We start from the raw sequence: 22,203 nt of genomic DNA on the forward strand, positions 1-22,203 counted from the left end.
ACAAAGCTAGGATACAAATTATAATGGGATGGAAGAGAGAATCAGTGACCAAAGTGATCATTGTTTTGTACCAAGGTGTGATAAGATAAATAAAACATAGCTCCAGCATAGCTGTAAATGGCAGTGCTGCCTATTTTCATTGTACTGTAGTTTTTATTGTTTGCTTCCTTAGACTGGATTTTTTTTAGACATTAACGTTGTTAGAGAGACTTTTGAATTTCAGTAGTTCTTATTGCTTGGTGATATCCATTGTAATTGAAGTTCTAAGTAAGCTGGTCTCAAAACAAATGTTTCACACAGTAGTTAAGGCATATGTTAGAAATACTCTACAGGTCACACCGCAACTGTGGAAAAGGAAGCAGAGGTGATGACTTCTCATGAGAACTGGAAAATGTAAATGTTAACAAAGAACTATGGATGCTGGAAATCTGAAACAGAAAGAGAAATTGCTGGTGAAACTCAGCAGATCTGGCAGCATCTGTGGGAGAAAATAGTTAATGTTTCAAGTCTGGTGAGTTTTCATCATAGCTCAAAGTTGAGATGTAATAGGTTTTAAATAAGTACGGAGGCGGGAAAAGAGTGGTGGGGGGTTGGTGCAAAGAGCAATAAAATGGGTTTGTGATAGAGTGGAGGGCAGGCAGGATGATGAAAGACAGAATAAGCTGGTAATGGGACAAGTATAGAATCAAAAGATTTTTCTACAAAATTTCTCTGCATGGGAAACAATTAAAAAAAACAGCTGCTGCCCATGAAAAGTGGGAATAATACTTATGATTTTAATCTTTGGTTTTGAAGGACTGTAAAATAGCTCATTGAAAGATGAGGTACTATTCTTAAAGCCTATGTTGGGCTTCCACTGAACGGAACAGGAGGCTGAGCACAAAGTGGAAGGAAAGCAGAGAATTAAAATAACAGGTAACGGGAAGCTCACGGTTGTGCTTATGGATTCAAGTGAGGTGTTCAATAAAGAGAGTGTCCAATCTATTTAAAGGAAACCACAGCATAAGTAAATAGTAATCGTTAGCTGTAAGATTGAATACATAACAAATCACAAGTCTGCACAGAATTATATTTTCTCACCTGTACATCAAAGTACAAACATCAGGAGTTGTTAGGAAGACAGGTCATGGGTTTAACACCCTCAAGTGAAATGCATAATCATTTCTGGACCTGTATAGCAACATTCTCCAAGAAAACTGGCTTGATTATTATAGTTGTCAACTGTACCCACACCAAAGCCACTCAATTCAATTTGGATGATGACTCCAAGGAAGTTTATAGGTTTTGAAATGATATGCAGCCATCTCAAAAGATCATGCTTTAGAAGCATGTTGGTGGCTAACACACTTGGCTTGGAGTCAAAGAAAAATGGAGGTTTTGAGTCCCACTCCAAAGATTTCAGCACAAAATCCAAGCTGATATTTCCAGAATAATTTCTAAGGAATGCAGTATTGTCAGAGAGTATTGTCTTTTGAATAAGACATTAAACTGTTCCCACAGGGGGTTGTAAAAGATCCCAAGACAACTATTTGACAGGGATTACAGTCCCTGGTGTTTTAGCCAATGTTTATAGTTATACAGTACTTGGGAGTGCAGAGCTAGTTGCTATGTGGAGCAATGAATAACATAGATTCTTCTTAGGAGAAGCCAGATAATTCAATCAAGGAGAAAGAAATTCAAAGATGCTGATAGGGTGAGATGAAAGGTGGAGCAGGGAGGGTTGCTTTGAATGACAGACTAATTGGGCCAAATAATCTACTTCTAGGCTGTAAATTGATATTGTGTAACATCAGTTTAACTGTAAAAAGTGGAAATAAATAAGCTTTTATACTTGTATTTAAGTTGTGCTTTTCATTGTTAATTCTAAAATAAGACACCTACCTCACATAGTTTTAGCATTGACAGTCTGAGTTTATATCCTCTGAGCCACCCACTATGAACACTGAAGGAAGAATAGATAAAAGGCCAACATGTTTGCCCATTCTACAAAGCACTGGTTCCAATTATAAAACTCTTTAGGTGCCGTAAGAGGTCCGAGGCACTTCCCAGGAGCACTGTCAAACAGAAGCTGATACTAAACCTTGAAAGAAGATTTAAGTCAAAGGTTGATCTTGCAGGAAGAGGAAGGGCGAGAGGTTTCAGCCCTAAACAGCTACAGCGATAATCACTGATGATGGGAAGGTAGAAATTGTTAAATACACAAAAAGGGTGGGTGATTGTGTCTACAATCAGTCCCAATCGCTCACAGGCTAGAAGCAATGAGCATGATGAAAGATTTGTGTTTACGTAACGTTTTCAACAACCTTAAGACATCTCAATGTATTTTGCAACCAATTAAGTACTTTTGACGTGGGATCACTGTTAGCAACATCGCTGTCATTTATTTTTTGAAAAACAGTTTGGTAAGTACAGGAAACAAAAACGAATTGCTGAAGAAACTCAGCAGATTTGGCAACATCTGTCGAGAGAAAGCAGAGTTAATGTTTCAAGTTCAGTGACCCTTCAGAAGTGAAGAGGGGTCACTGGACTTGAAACGTTAACAATGCTTTCTCTCTACAGATGCTGCCAGATCTGCCGAGTTTCTCCAGCAATTTTTGTTTTTATTTCAGATTTCCAGCGTCTTGTCACCAATCCCACTGCTATCTCTGAATAACATCAGCTCTCAGGAGGCAGGGTTTCTGCCACTTGGGTCTTCAATCACGGGATGACCCAACAGTGGCCATTTAAGGACATTCCATCAGGCAACCTCCTAGGAACTGATGAGATTTTCCCCATTGGTTCTCTGACCATGGAGCAAGACTTGGCTTGGATTGCAATTGAGCTTTGCTGGAAAATAATTGTTTCAAAGTTAGCTATAATTCAATTAATTTCACTGCATAAAAGATTTACTTGCTGAAAAAAATACACATTTGGTGGAAGCTTTTCCTTTTGTACTCCAGGACAATTGGCAAGAAATACCAACATAAAGGCAAAACAGCGTGTGCTGATTGATTGGCCAGTGGACTGTGATTAGTAGAGGCATTGGCATTGGAGATTGCACCAGTTAAATGGTGACTGTAAATTAATCCTGAGTGTGCAAAGAATTATGTTGCAACCAACTTGCCAGTTAGACTCGCATAGTGGCACAACTTTGTGTACTGGAAGCTACATACATTAATGTAGAGCCCTGTTCTTTTTCAGGAAAAAGAACATGTACACAGTGTTAGTAGGAACTGCCGATGCTGGAGAATCTGAGCCAACAAGGTGTAGAGCTGGATGAACACAGCAGGCCAAGCAACATCAGAGGAGCAGGAAAGCTGACGTTTCGGGTCTAGACCCTTCTGTGTACACCCTTCTGTATACAGTGTGCCTGTTTAACTCATCAAATAGGTATGTGGCTTAAAATTTAAACAAAACTTGGCAGTTAACTGTTGGTCATCATCTGATACATTCTACATGACAACATCTCAACCCAGCAGAGTCCACGTGCACTCAATCATCATTCTCCTCGCATTCAGGATGTGTTTTCACTTTATATTGGTATTTCTTGTGAATTGTCCCAATGAGTGTTTTGATGAAAGATAAAATGCTTTGACAAAATATATTTTTTTTCCGCAATTCTCAAGTTCTGTACTACCAAACAACTATTTAAATTATTCTTTAATATCATGTATAGTTATGGTTCTTCTAAGGTGCTTACATCTGCTACAATTGATTAGCTAAACGGTTAAGTAAATTACAGGCGGAGGAGGGTTGAACAGCAGTAAAGCATCACTATAGAAACACTAAGTGTGACTAGATCCTATAATTATCAACCTGCATTTTTAAAATGGCAGCTGTGTTTCCAACATTATAACAGTGAAAACACATCAAAAATACTTCATTAGCGAGAAGGGGAATAACAATTTTTAGCTAGAGATGCCCCACGGGATGTGAAAGCTATGGAAATAAAGAACCATGCCTTCAGCATCTTAAGAGCTACAAGTACACCCTCTGGTGTTAACTCATGGTAATAATCCAGTTAGTCGGGTCTCAGCCCAGAATTTACTGCAGTGCTGACAGTGGTTTGATGTATTCCCAGTGATCTGATTGCATGACACCACTTGTGCAATGTTCACTCTGACATTTGAGGAAGGTGGTGTGGTGATAATGTCACTGGAGCAGTAATCCAGAGGCTCAGACTAATGCTTTGGGGGCAGAGTTCAGATCCGGTCAAGGCAATGGGTGAACTTTACATTTAATTAATAAAATCTGGAGTATACAATTAATTTCCGTAATGGTGGCTATAACTACAGTCACCATTTGTTGCAACACTCATCTGGTTCATTAGTGTTCTTCAGGAAAGAAAATCAACCATCCTTACATAGTCTGCCTATATGTGACTTCAGACACACAGCAATGTGGTTGACAGTTAACTGCCCCTGAAACGGCCCAGCAAGTCACTCGATTCAAGGGCAGTTATGGATGGGAAACAAATGCTGGACTTATCGAAGATGTCCAATGAAAGAATAGAGAAAGAAATCAATGATGTTTGATCATGAATCATTCTCCGCATTTGTACGTCTTTTTTTGTTTGACTGCCTCAGCATCTGAATAAAATACAGTATCTGCCTTTGTTTTGTGGTGAGATGAATACTGTGATTTATAAATCAAAGAACACAAAAAATACAGCATGGTGGCTCAGTGGTCAGCACTGCTGTCTCACAGCGCCAGGACCTGGGTTTGATTCCACCCTCAGGTGAACATCTGTGTGGAGTTTGCACGTTCTCCCCGTGTCTGCGTGGGTTTCCTCCGGGTGCACTGGTTTCCTCCCACAGTCCAAAGATGTGCGGGTTAGGTGGTTTGGCCATGCTAAATTGCCCCTAGTACCCAGGGATGTATAGGTTAGGTGGGTTAGCCATGGTGAACGCAGGGTTATATGGATAAGGTAGCAGGGTGGGTCTGGGTGAGCTGCTTTTCGGAGGGTCTGTGTGGACTTGATGGGCTGAATGGTCTGCTTCCACACTGTAGGGATTCTATGAGTAGGAAAGTTTACAGATAAGAAATGCTTAAATTTTGAATTACTGCTGTGACATTTCCATAGAACTGAAGAATTACCTGAGTAATTATCACGAATGCCTCTCCCTTGGTGTCTGAATCCGACAGCGATTCCGCAAGCACAGGACAACTCAGACAGGTCATTTTCCCGGAAGGATGATTTCTGCATGGACCAGCAGATCCCCAATATTCCTAAACACAGCCCTGCACAAATAGTGGCAGGCTCCAAGCAACAATGGGAGGTTGTGATCCTGCTCTGGAGCTTCGCTTAAGGCGAGCACATATTTACAAATCTCGGTCGCTTGTCTAAACTACTTCTCACTACCAGGCACCACCTGGAAAGTTGCATCAAAATATTCACTTCATTGTGGAGAAAATAAGCGATGACTGAATTGAAAATTTTACAGAGCTTTTTTATTCTGATTGACAGCAGGTACTTGGAGCACTAATGCTAAAAGAGGCAGAGAGAAGGTGAGTGACCAATTTCTCAGCTGCTGAACCTGTTATTACTGAGCAATCGTGCATAGGGGGAATATATTACATACCTTTGATAGATCACTCAATCATAATAACTGGTTCACCTTTCCAATTCATATTTTCCAATGATTGGGGGATTTAATTGATGTTTACCTCTAGCAAAGAGGTCAATAAGCAGGGGCATAATTATAAAGTGATCGAAGAAGGATTCGAGGGGAGTTGAGGGGTTTTATTTTACCAAAAACATGGTGAAAGGGTGGTTGAGGCAGAAACACGCCACATTTTAAAAAAAAAAGACTTGGCTATGTCCTTGAAGCGCTGTAACCTACAGGGCTGTAGACCAGGAGTTGGAAAGTGGAATCTTTTTGGATGACTCTTTTTCAACCTCCACAGGGACAAAACAGGCTGAATGACCTGCCTTTATTTTAAACATTTCTCCAGTCAATTATGAGGACTTGCAAGAGGGGCCTTGTTTCTCCAAGGAGATAACGACAACACCTTCCGGTCACCAACCATTTTAACTCCCCCTCCCATTCCCTGGGTGACATGTCCATCCTGAGCCTCCTCCAGTGTCACAATGACGCCACCCGCAAACTGGAGGAGCAGCACCTCATATTCTGCCTTGGGAGCCTACAACCCGATGGCCTGAACGTGGATTTTACCAGTTTCAAAATCTCCCTACACCCGGCCTCATCCCATGACCAACCCTCCCTCTTATCCCCGCCTCCTTGACCTGACACAACCTGTCCATCTTCTCTCCCAACTATCCGCCCCTACCACCTCACTAACCAATCCCCACTACTCCCTACCTGCACTCACCATCCCAGCCCCACCCTTCCTCTCTCTGTTTATTTCCCAGCTCCCTTCCCCCTCCCCATTTCTGAAGAAACGTCAACTCTCCTGCTCCTTTAATGTTGCTTGGCCTGCTGTATTCCTCCAGCTCCATACTGTGTTGTCTCATGTTTCTCCAAGGAATCAGTTTTGCAGAGTCAGGCATAAGGTGTTACAAAGGTTGTTTGTTTGGAATATGTAGAGGTGTCAAACAAATTGTACAAACCTCCAAACACCCATCTGTTCAACCCTTTAATCAGCAATAAGCCTACAAGAGACAGAGTCTGCAGATTGCACATTGCACTTACCAGCCATCTTAGAACCCATCAAACTGGAGTGGGAACAGATTATCCTTGATCCTAAGAGTTACACAATCATAGAATGATGCAGCCATTTGGCCACCGCGTCAGCAGTGATCCTTTAAAAACTATTCAATTAATCCCATAATCCTGGTACTGGACTGCACAACCTATTTTTTATCCGTTTGTTGGACGTGGGCATCGCTGACTCAGCTAGCGTTTATTGCCCATCCCTAGTTGCCTTCAAGAAGCTGGTGGTGAGCTGCCTTCTTGAGCTGATGCAGTCTATTTGACTTAGGTAGATTTACAATGCCGTTATGAAGGGAATTCCAGGATTTTCTCCTAACACTGAAAACGATTTAAAGTATTTCCGAGTCAGGATGGTGAGTGGCTTGGCAGAGAACTTGCAAGTGGTGCTTCAATACAGCTGATGCCCTTGTCCTTCAATGGGGAAGTGGTATGGATTTGGAAGATGCTAAGGTGCCGCTTGTAGATGGTACACACTTGTAGATGGCTCTGCGGATCAGTGGTGGAGGGGTTGAAAGTTTGTGGCAATGGCGCTAATCAAACTGCAACTGTCAAGCTGCATTCATCCAGGCAAGAAGAGAGTATTCCACCACACTTCTGACTTTGCCTAGCAAATGGTGCAAGTCATGGGTGTATTACTCACTGCAGGATTCCTAGCCTCTGACCTGTTCATATAGTACTTGAATGGCTAGTCACATTCAGTTTCTAGCTAACGGTAATCTCTAGGATATTGATAGTGGGGAATTCAGTGATGGTAATGTCACTGCAGATCAAGAGGAGATGGTTAGATTCTCCCTTATTGGAAATGATCATTGCCTGGCACCTGAGTGACGCGAACATTACTTACAACTTGTCAGCCCAAACCTGGGAGTAAGAAGTTGTGTTCATGGTTAAATGTTAAAAGGCATGATGTAAAGAAAAGCGACTGAACCTGTGTGTCATGTTGACATGAAAACATGTGGAACTGCAGACTACCCAGGATTCCTCTCTTACCGTCCCTTATGTAGTTATGTTGGAGTTGTTGGTTGGTTCGCCAAGCTGACTGGTTTTCATGTTAACGTTTCATCTCCCTTCTAGATGACATCATCAGTGCTGTGTAGTCTCCATAAATGTGCTGTTGTTCTGTCCCGCTCTGAATTTATACAGTCCGGTCTGTTAAGGTGGGCAGTCTTGTTTCCGGTTTTGTACCATTGTGTTATGTCGATGGGATCTATTTCAACATGTTTGCTAACTGCATCGGTGGTTGAAAACCTCGAGCTTGTCTTTGTTTTGCTTGTCCTAGTACTGTAACTTTATCCCAGTCAAAGTGAGTCCTTCTATGTCAGAGTGTATTCAGTTGTATTTATTAAAAACATTTAAACAGTTACTAAGTAGAGTGCAGACCTGATCTTATTATACTCTGCTGTTAACTATCTGTAACTTGCAGATAATATATTAACATTGTTTTTTTCTCAACGACCATCCCAAAATGAAGCGAGCTGCCAAAGGAAATAGTTGAAAATTCCAAGACTATTTGCATCATCACGATTACCATCTCAGCAGATCATTTCTATTTCAGTTAGCACTATCCATATAAAAGTTCACTTTTCACAGATATTGGTATGGGATACCGACACGTATAAAGCGGAGGCACGGACAGAATTATTCATTGGTTTCGTTTCTCCAGTTGAAAAACCGAGCTGGCGCCAGCCTTTCGCGTATAAAGTTGGAAAGACTGCGTGTGCTCTTCGGTAAGAGAAGCTGGCGGGGTCCCCGTGCGCTGTTCCCATGGTAACTGCATCCGCTACATCCACCATCCCGCATACCTGGAAACAGCATTACCCCACGGACCCTGCCTATTCGCTGCCGGATTGTCCAATCAGAACTCCCCTAACCTGTCCACCAGCCCTTCTCATCCGCGAGGACAATCACCCCGCCCTGGTTGTGCGGGGCCGGCCGCGAGGGAGTTGGCCAATAGGCTTTCCGCGGGTGCCCTCAGAAGGCGGGGCTAAGAATCTCCGATATGGCGATTGGCCAACGCGCTGTTAATGGACAGCTGTCCGAGACGGGTGGAGGAGGTCGTTTGCGTTTGGGGGCGGGATGGCATCTTGAGCGGCAGCGCCCTAGGCCGGCGATTGGCCAGCTCCTGTTTGATGGACAACATCAAGGAACAATCGGCTGGCCGTAACCGGCAAGGGTGCGCACGACTATGTAAATCTTCGCGCTTGAATTGGTCGCCCGGCTTGATGGGCAGGTGGTGGGGACAATGAGCTGCAGCCATCGCGATGGCGAGGGTGTCTACGTAAATCATGGTGTTGGGACTGGACGGACGTGAGGAGGAGGCGGAGAGAGTATCGAGAGGCCGGAGGGAAGGGAACTCGAGCGCCGTCAGTGGTGAGGAACGAGGTAGCGTACATGCTGACAACGACCGCCAGGATTGGGCGAGAGGATAGTGACGGATAGCCGTTGGACCAATGGGCCAGCGCGACGAAGTGGAAGGCGGGATCTCGTAGAGAGTCCGGCACGGCGATTGGATGACAGCGGCCTGATGGACACGGAAGGGACGGGCTGATCGACTACGGTGGCCGGGTCGTGTTACGTGAGTAGGCGGCGCGGGCGGGTGAGCGAACGAACGGAGAGCAGTCTGCAAACGGCAGGGAGAGAGAGAGAGAGAGAGAGAGAGTGTGTGTGTGTGTGTCCCCGCCCGAAAGAGTATGGCGGTGCTGACTGCGGAGTCGGGCAATGGGAGAGCTTCGGGAGTGTAAAGCCGGAGAGGAAGAGAAGGGGGTGTGGGAGAGAAAAGAAATGAGGAGGAACTTGCGTTACATTCGATGAAGAGAAAGAAGATGGGGAGGGGAGGAAGCGCCGCCGTTACCTTCCTGTGAGGCGGAGGAGCGGCCTTTTGTCTCCCTCCGGGGGAGGGGTGGATTTTTTCCCCCTCTCAGACCCTCCTGAGGAAAAGAAGAAGTGCGGGCAAAATAAAGGATTGTGGGAAAGTTTGACTTCCCCTTTAATTTGCCCCCGCATTTCTTGCCCTCCGATTTTTATTTCACCCTCCCACCCCCGCCCCCACCTTAAAGGCGCAGTGTGTGGCAGGGGCGGCCATGCGGGAGTACAAGGTGGTGGTGCTGGGCAGCGGCGGCGTGGGCAAGTCAGCCCTGACAGTGCAGTTTGTCACCGGGACCTTCATCGAGAAGTATGACCCGACCATCGAGGACTTTTACCGCAAAGAGATCGAGGTAGTGGCTTATCTGTCTCTCTCTATCTCTCTCTCGTCCCCCTGCCCTCCCACCTCATTTCAAACATTTGTTGTTGAGGTGGGAGGCGATTGGGAGTGACAGCCGAGGTTTGAGAAAGCGTCTTCCAGGAAGAGGCAGCCAGCATCGAAAGCAAGCCCCCAGATATGCATTTCTGTGGCACCCTCAGGTCGCACTTGGCAGCCACTTTCTCTGAGGAGGTCTCTAGGACTGCCCGCTGTGATTTAGATGTTTTCCTTGGAGGTTTTAAAACACCGACCCCTTGCGCCCTACTTCCTTCCTTCCTTTCGCACCCCACCTCCCCATTTCCCTATAGTTTTATGCCCCAGTACAGTAGAGGAAGGTCTTCTGTGTACATCAAAGACAAACAATTTGCTTTAATAGCTTTTCCTTTTGGGGGGTTCTGTTCACTGCTAGCATCCAGAAGATTAGAGTATTGTTCCTGGACACTGCGGGGTCATCCTGGAGAATTGGTAATGCTGGTTGTATTACGTGCAAAGGTTGAGTAGATTGGGCCTCTGCTTATTGGAGTTGAGAAGACTAAGGGATGATCTTACTGGAATTCTTAAGATCTTGAAGAGGCTAGACAAGGGATAGAAGGGGATGTTTGCCTCCATGAGGGAGTCTACAACTAGATAGAATTTCATTTCCATTCAAAATGTGGAATTTCTTGACTGAGGGTTATTTATGTTTGGAATTCTCTTTCCCAGAGAGCGTTAGTTGTTGGGTAATGACTGAATTATTTTGCGTGATGTTGATTGAGGGATAAATATTGGACAGAATGCTGATGAGAAAGAGCAGCCCTGCATCTGTTCATACTAGTACCTGTGGGAACACTTACATCCACCTGAGAGAAAAGACAGGGCCTCAGTTTAACATCTCATCCGAGCAGTGGCCCCTCTGATAATGCAGCACCCCAATAAGAAAGAATTTTTAGAAATATGGAAAATAGGAGCAGGAGAAGGCCGTTCAGTTCTTGAACCCTGCTCCACCATTCAATATGATCATGGATGATCATCCAACTCAGTATCCTATTCCTGCTTACGCTTACCTTTGTATATATAGTTTTGAGGACTAAAGGGATCAGACTTCTTGAAAATATTCACTGTTCTGCCCTCAGCCGCTTTCTGTGGTTTAAAAATTGATTACTTCGGTCAGAGAATTGTCAAATTCTGTATGCCACACTTTGGAAAGATGTGAAGGCATTGGAGCAGCACTGAAAAAAGATCATCAGAATGATTCCAGGGGTGGAAAACTTGTTAATTTGACAAATTGGAAAGTGGTTGTAATCCTTGTGGAAGAGAAGTCCCCAAGATCCAAGGGGAGTTTGATAGAGAGAAATTGTCCTAATTGTCAGAAGGGTTAAGAACCAGAGGCCATAAATTTAAGCTGAATGGCAAAAGAAGCAAATATGACATGAAAAAAAGCTCTCGTGCAGCAACTGGTTAGGATCTGGCATGCATTGTCTGTGTGGTGGAGGTAGATGCAATAAAGTCTTTCAAACGGGGATTTGATTGTTATTTGAAAAGAAAAAAATTTGGATTACAGGAATAGGGCAGGAGAGTGGAATAAGCTGAGTTGCTCTTACAGGGAGCTGGCATGAGTACATTAGCCACCTCCTGTGCTGTAAGCATTTTGTGATTCTTTTACAGGTGGACTCGTCACCCTCGGTGTTGGAGATTCTGGACACAGCAGGCACTGAGCAGTTTGCCTCCATGCGGGATTTGTACATTAAGAATGGCCAGGGTTTCATCCTGGTTTACAGCCTGGTCAACCAGCAGTCCTTCCAGGATATCAGGCCTATGCGTGACCAAATCATCCGCGTGAAACGCTACGAAAAAGTGCCCGTCATCCTCGTGGGCAACAAGGTGGACCTAGAAAGCGAACGAGAGGTGTCAGGTGCTGAGGGCCGGGCCCTAGCTGAGGAATGGGGCTGCCCCTTCATGGAGACCTCGGCCAAGAGCAAGACCATGGTTGATGAGCTTTTCGCTGAGATCGTCAGACAGATGAACTACGCTGCACAACCTGACAAGGAGGATCAGTGCTGCTCTTCCTGTGTCCTACAGTAAAACACGTTTGGAACAGCAAAAACCACAGAAACTTTGTCAGTTCCTATCTGGGGAGATGTCCTCCTCTTCTGATCTAGGAGGCAACTAGATTATTTCTTATTGCTGTGTATAAAAACAGCAGATATTGAAAGAGAGGTTTATAACTTGCTCAGTGTTGCTCATCGTGTATGCTAGCATCAACACAAAAGCAAAACAAAAGCACTTTTGGGTTATGACAAGACATTCAGTCAGTTACTATCTGGCAAGTGGCTGTCTCTTCTAAATCAGGGGACCCACCAGATTATTTCACACTGTTTTATAAAAAGCAGAGTGTCTTGATGTGAAGCTTTATAACTGATGACCCCCTTCCTGTGTCCGATATAAGGAGAAAAAAAACAAACACTTTGGGTTAGCATGAGACTTCGTATTAGTTCCTGCCTGTGAGATCTCTGCCTCTCTTAGTCCAGGAGACCCGTTAGATTGTTTTGTGTTCTTTGTTTTTTTATAGAAAAAATAGAAGGAAATCAAGAGCTTTATAACGAAAATCAAATTGGGGACCAGTGTCCTAAAGCCTAAACTCATGCTTTGAATTAGTTGTGATCTGGGAAGTCTTTGCCTCTTCCAACCCAGGTGAAACTAAACTATCTCATATTGCTGTTTGTAAAAGGGGAGGGTATTGATAAGAGGGCTATATAATTGATGTTCAGTGCTGCTCTTTGTGTCATACCATAAAAAGGTAATGATTTCTTTAAACACAAGAAAAGACTGGTTGTAATGAGTAAATTACATGTGTTGTGACACAGCTTCAGAAGAGAAGAGCCAATTACTTAGTGAAAACTTTAAAACTAAAATTTATGGTTGAGGATTAGGGCTGCTCTCTGTTGTGTAAATGCACTGATTTTATATAAAAAGATTTTTTTAAAGGAGCAGTTGTTATGATGCAAGAAGGATGCCCACACCTGATTGACGTAGCTTCAGTCTTCTGCATTGTGTTACTGAGCAGTTAAAATGCTTATTGTAAAGTGGAGAGCTAGTAACTAAATGGGGAGAGGAGAGTTCTCAGTTCATGTCTTCTGAAGTGAATTGGAAACAGCCCGAGTTCTTTAGTTGTTTGTACCTATAGGGTCCATGGGCAAGCAAACATGCAATGCATTACAACAGAAAGGAGTCTGGGCTGTTCTTCAGAGTCAGAGGGAAAAGCAGTGGATTTTTGTAACTCCTACATTGCAAAGCCTAACTGGGAGCAGTAATGTCAAGGGCTGTTCTTCAGTATTCCATCAGGTTTTTGTAATGCGTAGTAACATACTTTTGTGAATACTGCAGAAGTAATGATAGGTGTTAAGTTCCTCTGTTAGTGTCTAAGGGAAGGTACAATGAACAACTCATTGTATTGTGACTGACTGACCATAATCATTGTACAAGAACAAATTGACTAATTCACTTATTTTCTTTTGTGGATAGGACGTTACCCTCTCTGTGTACTCTTGTGTTGCTTAATGGTGGGAAGGAAGAAAGCAAAATGACTTATTTTCTATCACGTGGTGGAGAAAATTTAAACTGTCAAAATAAATTTACTGATCAATCAATACTTCAACTTCTCTTGCAAAAAATGAGCAGCTTTACAAACTGACCAGATTTGGTTTACTTTTTTTCTCCACTGTTTTGAAAGGTGATTATTTCACTGTATTGATTATTTGAGAAGATGACATCCAGTTTTCTCACTTTTTTTGTAATACTTCATAGGGAGGGTGAAGAAGAATGCAGGACTCCTTGTAGAAAATTGAAGCTAATTTGGAAAGAGGTACACAACTATTAGAAAAGAAAAGTTTTTTGCTTAACAGAGAAAGGGAAAAAATATTGCTATTCCTGCAAGGTGAAATTAAATTATTATGCTAAAAGTCAGAATGGCAGCTCCTATGCTGCCATAATACATGGAAATTGAATGCTGGCTGAATGGGATTAGATTAGTTAGTTTGTTTTTGACCAGTGCAGACACGATGGGCCAAAGGGCCTTTTTCAGTGCTGTAGACCCCTGTGACTCTCTGAAGTATTAGCACAATGGCTATCACTAGCCAGCTCTGGGAGGATGGGAGACTATCCCACGTAAAATGCCCTCATTTCACCATTGTGATTTTAAATGACCCATGTCGCTGAGTGCTTCTTCAGTGAGAAGGTGAGTAGAATTCCTTGTCCAGCCTTTCCTCTTGCCGGTGAGGACAAGGAAGTATTGAGCAAAGTTGCCTCTGTGAGGTTGAGATAAATCTTCAGTCAAGTTTAAAGGCTCCTACGGAATAATCCTTGCAGACTGTGCGCTAAGCGGAAAGGAATATTGTTGCCCGTTCCCACAAGTGTCTCAGTCTACTAATGAATACATTTTTCAACGGGTGTGATATTATGTGGAACTTGAGGATGTAAACACCTGAATATCACCTATAACGCGTTGGGAAGGCTTGAAAATTCCACGTCATGGAACTCAAAATTTTTTTTAAAAAATCACGTTGCAGTCAATCCAGACAAATAAGATTCAGATTCTTGTATTGCACATTGAAGAATTCATTGAATTTATAGCTTGAGTCTGTGGAAATGAAAAGTCTTTTGAATTGATCAAACCTTACAAATTAGTAGAAATTATCCCTCCAATTTCCTTCTTTCCTGATGCAGAAGTGGCAAAAATATATTTTATTTTATGAATGGTGCTCAAATACTTTATTGTGGATTTTTTTTCCATTTTACATCTTTTGAACTAAGAATATAATGAATGCATGGCTGAACACCAGATAATTACTAAAGTCTTACATTGGAGCATCTGTAGTGGTTTAATAAATGAACACAGTAGCAAAGTGTTTTGGGCACTACGGTCTTATTTTGCTTGCTTTGAAATATCTGGCAGTTGTTTGTATTTTAATTTTGTTAAATGCCACTGCTTAGAACCAGCAGTTGGAATTGTGGAAGTGGGGACACTTTTCTCCAAAGTTGTCCCCTGCCAAGGGAGCTTTGTCAGGTCCATAAAAGTTGTCACACACTTCGAGGAAACAAGCCCTTGCGGGTAGAATTGATGTATCTTGTATTCAGATTTCTAAAGACAGGATTCCCAAAGGAGTAAATCACGTGTCAGGTTTTAAGTATGGTGTACAAGTGAAAGCCTGAACATGTTACTGGACGCGCCCAACATGAGCAAAACAACTTGATTCTCCAGATCAAGGTTTTCCTTCACTTTAAGCTGTTCAATTCTTTCATGAAAATGACATCCTGCATCTTCAATGATATGTGGTGGATTGTGTGACTTTTAACTGTTGCAAAAAGATTTTTCTTAAAGCTGCAAGTTTCTTTTTATAGACCAAGAAGGCAAAAAGACATTTATGTGAATTGCAATAGTTTATTTTCCATTTCCAGTAGATTACAATAAACTGAAGGTGCAGTAAACAAGGTCCAGTTTGCGTGATTTTTTTTGCAGGATGATGGGAGCTTAACTTCATTTTATAATGTACAGACTTTTTGTTGAAGCATTCGGAGATGTACTTTATTCTCTCGTTATATATCAGCTTACGTTTACATTTCCAAACAGTGTCTTGCATTGTTTTTATTACTTGCCTGAATGTTCAGATATATTTACAGCAATGCCTCGTTTCGTATTTAATGACCCCTTAAAACTGATTTGTATGTGTGGGCAACATTCTTTGCAAACTAACTAGATGTTAAAGGCTAATCTAGTAAGGCTGAATCTTCTAAACTGTTCAATCCTGTTTTACTTTACAGTTTAAAATGAAAAGTAATGTTCTGGGCTGTAGCAGTTGATTTGCACACAGATACTGTGCATATTCACCTGTGTGTGTGTGTGTGTGTGTGTGTGTGTGTGTGTGTGTTTTTAAAGAAAGTAGACTTAGTTCTTTTTATTGCAGTTATGAAAGCAGACAGATTTTCTTTGTGGATACTAGTTGTTCTTTGATCTTCACATGGGACTGGTTCCAGGAAATTTTAGATTTCATACTGATGACATGTTTAGTGGAAGATAAGGAAGGGAACTGATAAATTTGTGTTCATGCCAGACAATTGAAGCCGGATAATACAAGATTTAACTATCTTGTTTTAGATGTTTCCTATTGAGAATTCCCTCCTACTTGGTGCTAAATCAGTTTGCACAAATATAATGGCTAGCTAATAAATTTTTTTATTTCGCTATATGCATGGCACCTGTTTCATTGACTAGAAATGTTGACATCGCAAATTACCTTGTGCAAATCTTTTTCTAGTTTGACGTGCTGCCTGTGAGTTGGCCTAACTGCCTTTTAAGCCAAAGAAAGCTATTCAAAGTTGGAAACATTTGCAATGTGTTGTTTGTGCTAAATGCTTAATATCACAAAAGCCCCTGGACTCACTATTTTAACAGTATTTAATCTATTAATTTTGAGTTTTAACAACCACAGAAATGAAGGCACCTTGGCACAATAACAGGCACTTTTTTTTTGTTTTCAGAATCCGATTCAGAAGCTAGATGTTTCCCAAACGAATGAACGAATGTGACTTTTTAAATATAGCACCTAATCATGGATCTCCAATATCCCAAAACATTTCTTGTAATAAGAATTTTTATGCTGTGACATTGCTTGTCTAGTTTAATACAAAAATTTTAACTGAAGTCATACTCTTTGGTTTGTATCCCCAAAATCTCTAGCGTAGTTGGTGTACAATTTTGAACAATATTTCTATTTTTATAAAATAGAACACGGAACCAAGTATTTATAGGACATCTTCCAAAATCCAATTGCCCATCCCTAAGCCCTGATGAAATCTCTGGCTGGCTTCATCACGCATTCTTTAATTTAGAGCCACTGTTCTGTTAGAGTAATTATAAATTCATCTTGGTGAATGCAAATCCTAATGCTGCTTAATGTCAGGTGTAGGGAGATAATTATACTCCAGTTGTGCTCAAGTTTAGTATATTTCCCAAGTATAGGAGTAGTTGATTCTTCTAAAGGTGTTGCTTTTTGAGCAATAAAGATAGTCAAAAAATCTTCGTAGATCTGGAAGCTAGCTTGTTTGTGGTTGGTTTACCAGTAGAGTTATGTGATGTGTATGCTCAAATGTTGTTTTGACAGTGTATCATTTATGATTGCATAAAAGGAGCTATTCATAAGCACATCTAATTCCAATTTTTTTCTTTTTGTTTGTTTTATGAAGTGAGGCTGTATTTAATCACTGCTTCAGCTAGTGAATAAACATTAAGGGCAAAGCTAGACATCTGTTAAAACCTTGTGAGTGAATTTGAATAGGGACTTGTGTAGCTGTACCTATATATTGGCAGTGATTGTATATGAAAATATTGGAATGCGTGTGACTGTCTAGCTTGTGCTAAACTACCAAAAGCTGCTGAACAGACATGTTCCTGCTGTTAACTTTAATTTAGGTATCCACTCCGTCTGTTTTTTTTTTTGAATAGCAAACTTCTATCACTACAATTTTCCCCTTGCATGAAGTCATGGAGGTTGAATTGGAACCATCTAAATTAAAGCTGCAAAAGGCAGAGTACCCCATTTTGAGTCTTCTAGCCTCTGGGTTCTAGGGTTTCCAAGATCCCAAAGTATATGGTTAGATTAGGACCAGCTTGGTTATTGGCCTTTAGTGGAGGTAAGGCAAAATTGGATAAGGTTGTGGTGCGATTGTGGATTTTTGGTGGGACAGTGATTAAATATCTAACTGAGGAAGTCTTTGGGGAAAGTAGAGTGAAGGGACAAGATCCAACAGATATTTATAATTTATTGTAATTTAGTTGCCATCTTAACCTTCAGAACAGCTACAAAGTTGTAATTGTTATGTTGACCAGAGGTGTAGTGGGCCTCATTGTGGGCACCTTTTGGTGTACACGTCAAATTCCTACTTAAGTTGTTTTCCTCATTTTCTGCTTACAGATCGAAGTTCCGTGCATAGAACTCCTTTTGTGATCTCTGTACCGCAGAAAACTAAAACAAATGAAGATTTACACTCTATGCACAATTGAAAATACTTGTAACCTGTAAATGACTAGATGCATGTTTCTTGTTTGAGGGATAAATATTGGCCAAGACACATGAAAAACGTTCGGCAGTTAAACTAGTGCTAGGAGACTTTTTTTAACATGCATCTCTGGGCAAACGGGGTATAATGTGTGCATTGACACCTGACAAAGCAGGTGGAACTAGTTTAGTTTGGGATTATGTTCGGCATGAACTAATTGGACCAAATGGTCTGTTTCCGTCCTCTGATTCTATATCATCAATATGATGTGTTAGTCAAAAGTTTTCTGCTTTAGAATGGGGTTGTAATCAAGTGAGATTGTTGTTACGCCTGGAACTGTGTGTTGGCTGCTTGGAAATAAATTCTGTAAGCATTAAGATGTGTTTGGTGATACTGTGTAATTGTGAGCATGAGTGTTTTTCATCACCTTCACCTTATTAGTTAATCCACTTCGCTCCCTGTCATCTTTACAAACAATAAATGGGGTAGCACGGTGGCTCAGTGGTTAGCACTGCTGCCTCACAACGCCAGGGACCCGGGTTCAGTTCCATCCTCAGGCAACCGTCTATGTGAAGTTTGCACGTCATCCCTACATCTGTATGGGTTTCCTCCAGGTGCTCCGGTTTCCTCCCACCATCCAAAGTTGTGCAGGTTAGGTGGTTTGGCCATGTTATATTGCCTATAATGTCCAGGGATGTGCAGGCTAGGTGGGTTAACTATGGGAAATGTGGGTTACACGGATAGGGCAGGATTGGGTCTGTGTAGGATTCTCCAGAGGGGCAAGGTGGACTCGCTGGGCTGTATGGCTTGCTTCCACACTGTGTAGGGATCCTACGAAATGAAATCTTGTTTGCACATCCATTTTAATGAGTGTGCTCGTGGTAATATATAAATATCTTAATCTGATTGCCTGCAACTGTTTTATTTTAAAATGGATGAGCAGTTATAACACTGAATATTTCAGAAGTTACTGACAGCAGGGTTGCAGTTTCTGAGAAACATAGATGTCTGAAAGTTTCTAGGTGGAAAGTAGTAATTGATGATCTGCAATGTAACTTTTTTAAGCATGTAATATGTTACCCCTTATCTGATTCACATGAGCCTTGTTATGTATATAAGTAGTGGAAATAATTTGAATTAATTGTGCCAGTCCTGAGATGAAGGTAAAAAGCCTTGCATTCACTAATAGAACTATGTGCCAATCAACACCATAATACTGTTGCTGTAAATGACTAGGATTTGATCTGTGGCCACTTTCTGTGATGTGGAAAGAATTGTAGTCAGTGGTTTGTGTTGTTAATTTGCAACTTGTGTGTTAACTGTGTGCGTATGGAGTGTAGATGTATAAATCACAATATGAATCACCTGGCTGAAATTTGAAGAATTTTTTAATGAAAGTAAGGTGTGTTCAGTTCCGTTGACCTAGGTTATCTAGCGTAGGAAACCGTTCGCATTCTGTCCAATATTTTCTAGTGATCACTGCCAGTATATAGGCAAAGCTGCATGTATTATTTTTATTTGCTTTGCAGTTTTGACCCATTTCCAACTTTGCCATAGTGTTTGTTTTATTAACTAGCAAAACATTGTTGAAGGTTCAAAAACCACCAAGAATAACTGTGGATATTTAACTTTGGCATTTGCCGTAAGTGTAGAAGTGATGGGCAGCCCAACATTAAAAGATCTTTACTAGTACCGTAACAAAAACACGTGAACAAATGAAGATCCATGACTGTTCGTTTGTTTCTTTTTGTGATGTCAGATTCTTTTGGGTAGTTGGGGCAAGGGGTACATCATTTTTTCCCACACCCCCGCCCCCACAACTTTTTTGTTGATGGGGTGGAATCGCCCAGGAGCCAGCCTGCATACTTTGCAGTGTAGACACTTAGTGGTAACTACATGCTATCATTGTGAAAATAACATGTCTCCATTAGCATGTGGTGTATAGTAATTGGCATTGGTGTGATTTTGGTGCAGAAAAACAGTGGAGGGGAAGAACTGTTAACTTCTAAATATAAAACTATTCGTGATCTATTGTGCAGGTCAGCTTTGATGTAGTAGCATACCAGGGTGATATAGTAAAAGTTGTTTCAAAAGGGTTTGCTTCACATACCAAAGTGTTATGGACAAGGGAATATGACTGTATTGTGACAGTGTTTAGTTACACTTGGACTTCTGAAACTTTAGTTTTGGCAGTAGATCCATTCCAGGACACTCTGGGATTTGAGGAGGGAGGTTATTCCTGTGAAAGTTCACTAGACCATGTGCTGTCTAGTACAAGGTAAGAGCAGATATCCTGTGAATTGCCCCAAGTAATTCCATTTGAGAACAGATGCTGTGCTGGCTCACCAAATGCATTTGTTTTTTTCTAATATTTTAACACTTCTGATCTTGTTGAAAATGGTTGAACTGTTTCCTTTAGCACCTCCCAGCTACCCCAACTACCAAAGCTTCAAAGTTAATCCTGTATATTTCACTCTGGTAAAGAATGTTGCCTTTAACATATTAGTTTTGAGTTCTGTTGGTTTTAACTGTAATGTATCAGATAATTGTTTGCATTCCTGTTAAAACTAAAGATTTATTGGTTGAACAGCCATTCTTTGGATGTTTTTAAAAAAAACTTATTTTATATTGCATTTGGCTTTAATAGTTTTCTGAAGCTGTTTCTCTGTATTTTTATTTTTGTTAACTTTGTTTTAACATCAGTATATTTTCAGCGCTTCCCAGAGGTGACTTAAAACATAATGATTTGGCAGTTAGCTGTCAAGCACTAACGCAATTGAATACTTAATGGCACCATTTTTACCAGGTGTTGACTGTGGTGTAGCCTTGCTGTTTCTGAATTGAGCAAGAAGTGTAAATATAATTCGATGCAAACATGTCAACTGTATTTGGATTTAAATTATTTTAACAAAATTAAATTTTATTTAATGAAACCTAACTTGTTTTTGTGCCTTCATAATAATCAATTCTTCAAGAATTTCAGCCTTTCAGGTTGGGGATTGGAGCATTGCAGGCCATGGAAGCATTGAAAAACAGCAAAGCACTTTTTTTAATGTTCATCACTAGATGTGGGCACCAAGGACAGTATTTATTTCCTGTCCCTTGTTGCTCTTGAATGTGCTGATGCACTGCCAGTTTGAATTTGTGCAGTTTGTGTTGTTGGTACATCCACTGTGCTATAGACAGAGTTCCAAAATTTTGACGCAGCAACAGTGAAGGAATGACACTTGTAAGTGTATCCTTCTATGGGTAAAGAGACAAAAAGTGCACACAATACTCCAGGTTCAATCTCTCCATTTCTACACAGTTGAAACAGGGCTTCTTTGCTCCAGTACTCACCATCTTGTTGTCTCTGCCTTTGGTATTGCTTGCTGCACTTGCACACTAGCTTTCAGTGATAAGAACAAGGACACCTAGATCCTTTGGATATACATACAATCTCTCACCAATATATAAATGTTCTGCTTTGGTAGGTGGAACGAAAGTGCAGATAACCTCATACTTAGCCATATTATATTCCCTCAGTCTGCATAAATTGAGAAACCTCTTTACATCCTCCTTGCAGCTCTTGTTCTTTTTAACGTCTGTCAGGAATGCAACTTAAGCAACTTGGTTCCCAAATCCGAGCATGTTCTGTTGCCAGAATATCTTTTGACATCTATTTCGTTAAGCTTTGCTGACAGTGCCTGAAATTTTGCAGCAATATGCTTTTGAATGGAGTTTAAGCAAAGCCATGGACTATTTCATGTTTAATCACTCAAATTATTCCCAGGTCATCTCATACAACTGAGTTATTTTGTGTAGAAACTTTGAGGTGCAAGCTGCAAATTATTGCTGAAATGCTTTGAGGAATGTTGTTTGCAAATTATAATACACTTTGAGGCATCAGATGTGAATCTGTAATTATGAACATTTTGATTTATGGAAAAGTGGGCACCAGTAAGGGGACTCGGGTAGAAATCTGCACTTGTTTTATCATCATCGACCCACCGCACATGCCTGTTTCCAAATAATGATGTTCAGAATCTTACTTAGTTGAGGAACAAGTGAAATTTGCTTCCTTTGAAATAAGAACTTTGCAGTGGAAGAGAGGCTTTCTGGGATTTGGGGGTGGTGGGAGGAGTGCACTAGTGGAGAGAAGTGATGAAGAGAATGCAAGAAGCCAAGTAATCCTGTCAGATTAACTTTCAACATGCACACCAGAAAATCTGCAGGCACAAAAAGACTCTCAAAAATATTTAGAACACAAATGGGAGTAGGACACTTATTTCCCTCCCG

At 41.3% G+C, this 22,203-nt stretch overlaps 1 protein-coding gene across 3 annotated transcripts; it reads left to right on the forward strand.

The window, feature by feature from the left end:
• Positions 1–9,100: 9,100 nt before the first annotated feature.
• On the forward strand, positions 9,101–20,858 carry LOC109927389 (ras-related protein Rap-2a). Of its 3 annotated transcripts, none has more exons than XM_048597784.1 (2): positions 9,101–9,228; positions 11,539–20,858. In XM_048597784.1, the coding sequence occupies exon 2, from the start codon at positions 11,602–11,604 to the stop codon at positions 11,953–11,955; it is 354 nt and encodes a 117-aa protein (XP_048453741.1). In that variant the 5' UTR covers positions 9,101–9,228; positions 11,539–11,601; the 3' UTR covers positions 11,956–20,858. The 3 variants fall into 3 exon arrangements, with proteins under 3 accessions (XP_048453741.1, XP_020382978.1, XP_048453740.1); XM_020527389.2 differs by having other exon boundaries at positions 9,215–9,868; XM_048597783.1 differs by lacking the exon at positions 9,101–9,228 and adding an exon at positions 9,886–10,359.
• Positions 20,859–22,203: the final 1,345 nt, after the last annotated feature.

This window comes from Rhincodon typus, chromosome 6, assembly GCF_021869965.1.
Source record: "Rhincodon typus isolate 14 chromosome 6, sRhiTyp1.1, whole genome shotgun sequence".
NCBI classification, from domain to species: domain Eukaryota; kingdom Metazoa; phylum Chordata; class Chondrichthyes; order Orectolobiformes; family Rhincodontidae; genus Rhincodon; species Rhincodon typus.

Coding starts and splice junctions, on each gene's coding strand:
- LOC109927389 (XM_048597783.1), top strand. CDS start 10,033: ATGCATTTCTGTGGCACCCTCAGGTCGCACTTGGCAGCCACTTTCTCT. Junction 10,360..11,538: donor GGGGTCATCCTGGAGAATTG/GTAATGCTGGTT, acceptor ATTCTTTTACAG/GTGGACTCGTCACCCTCGGT.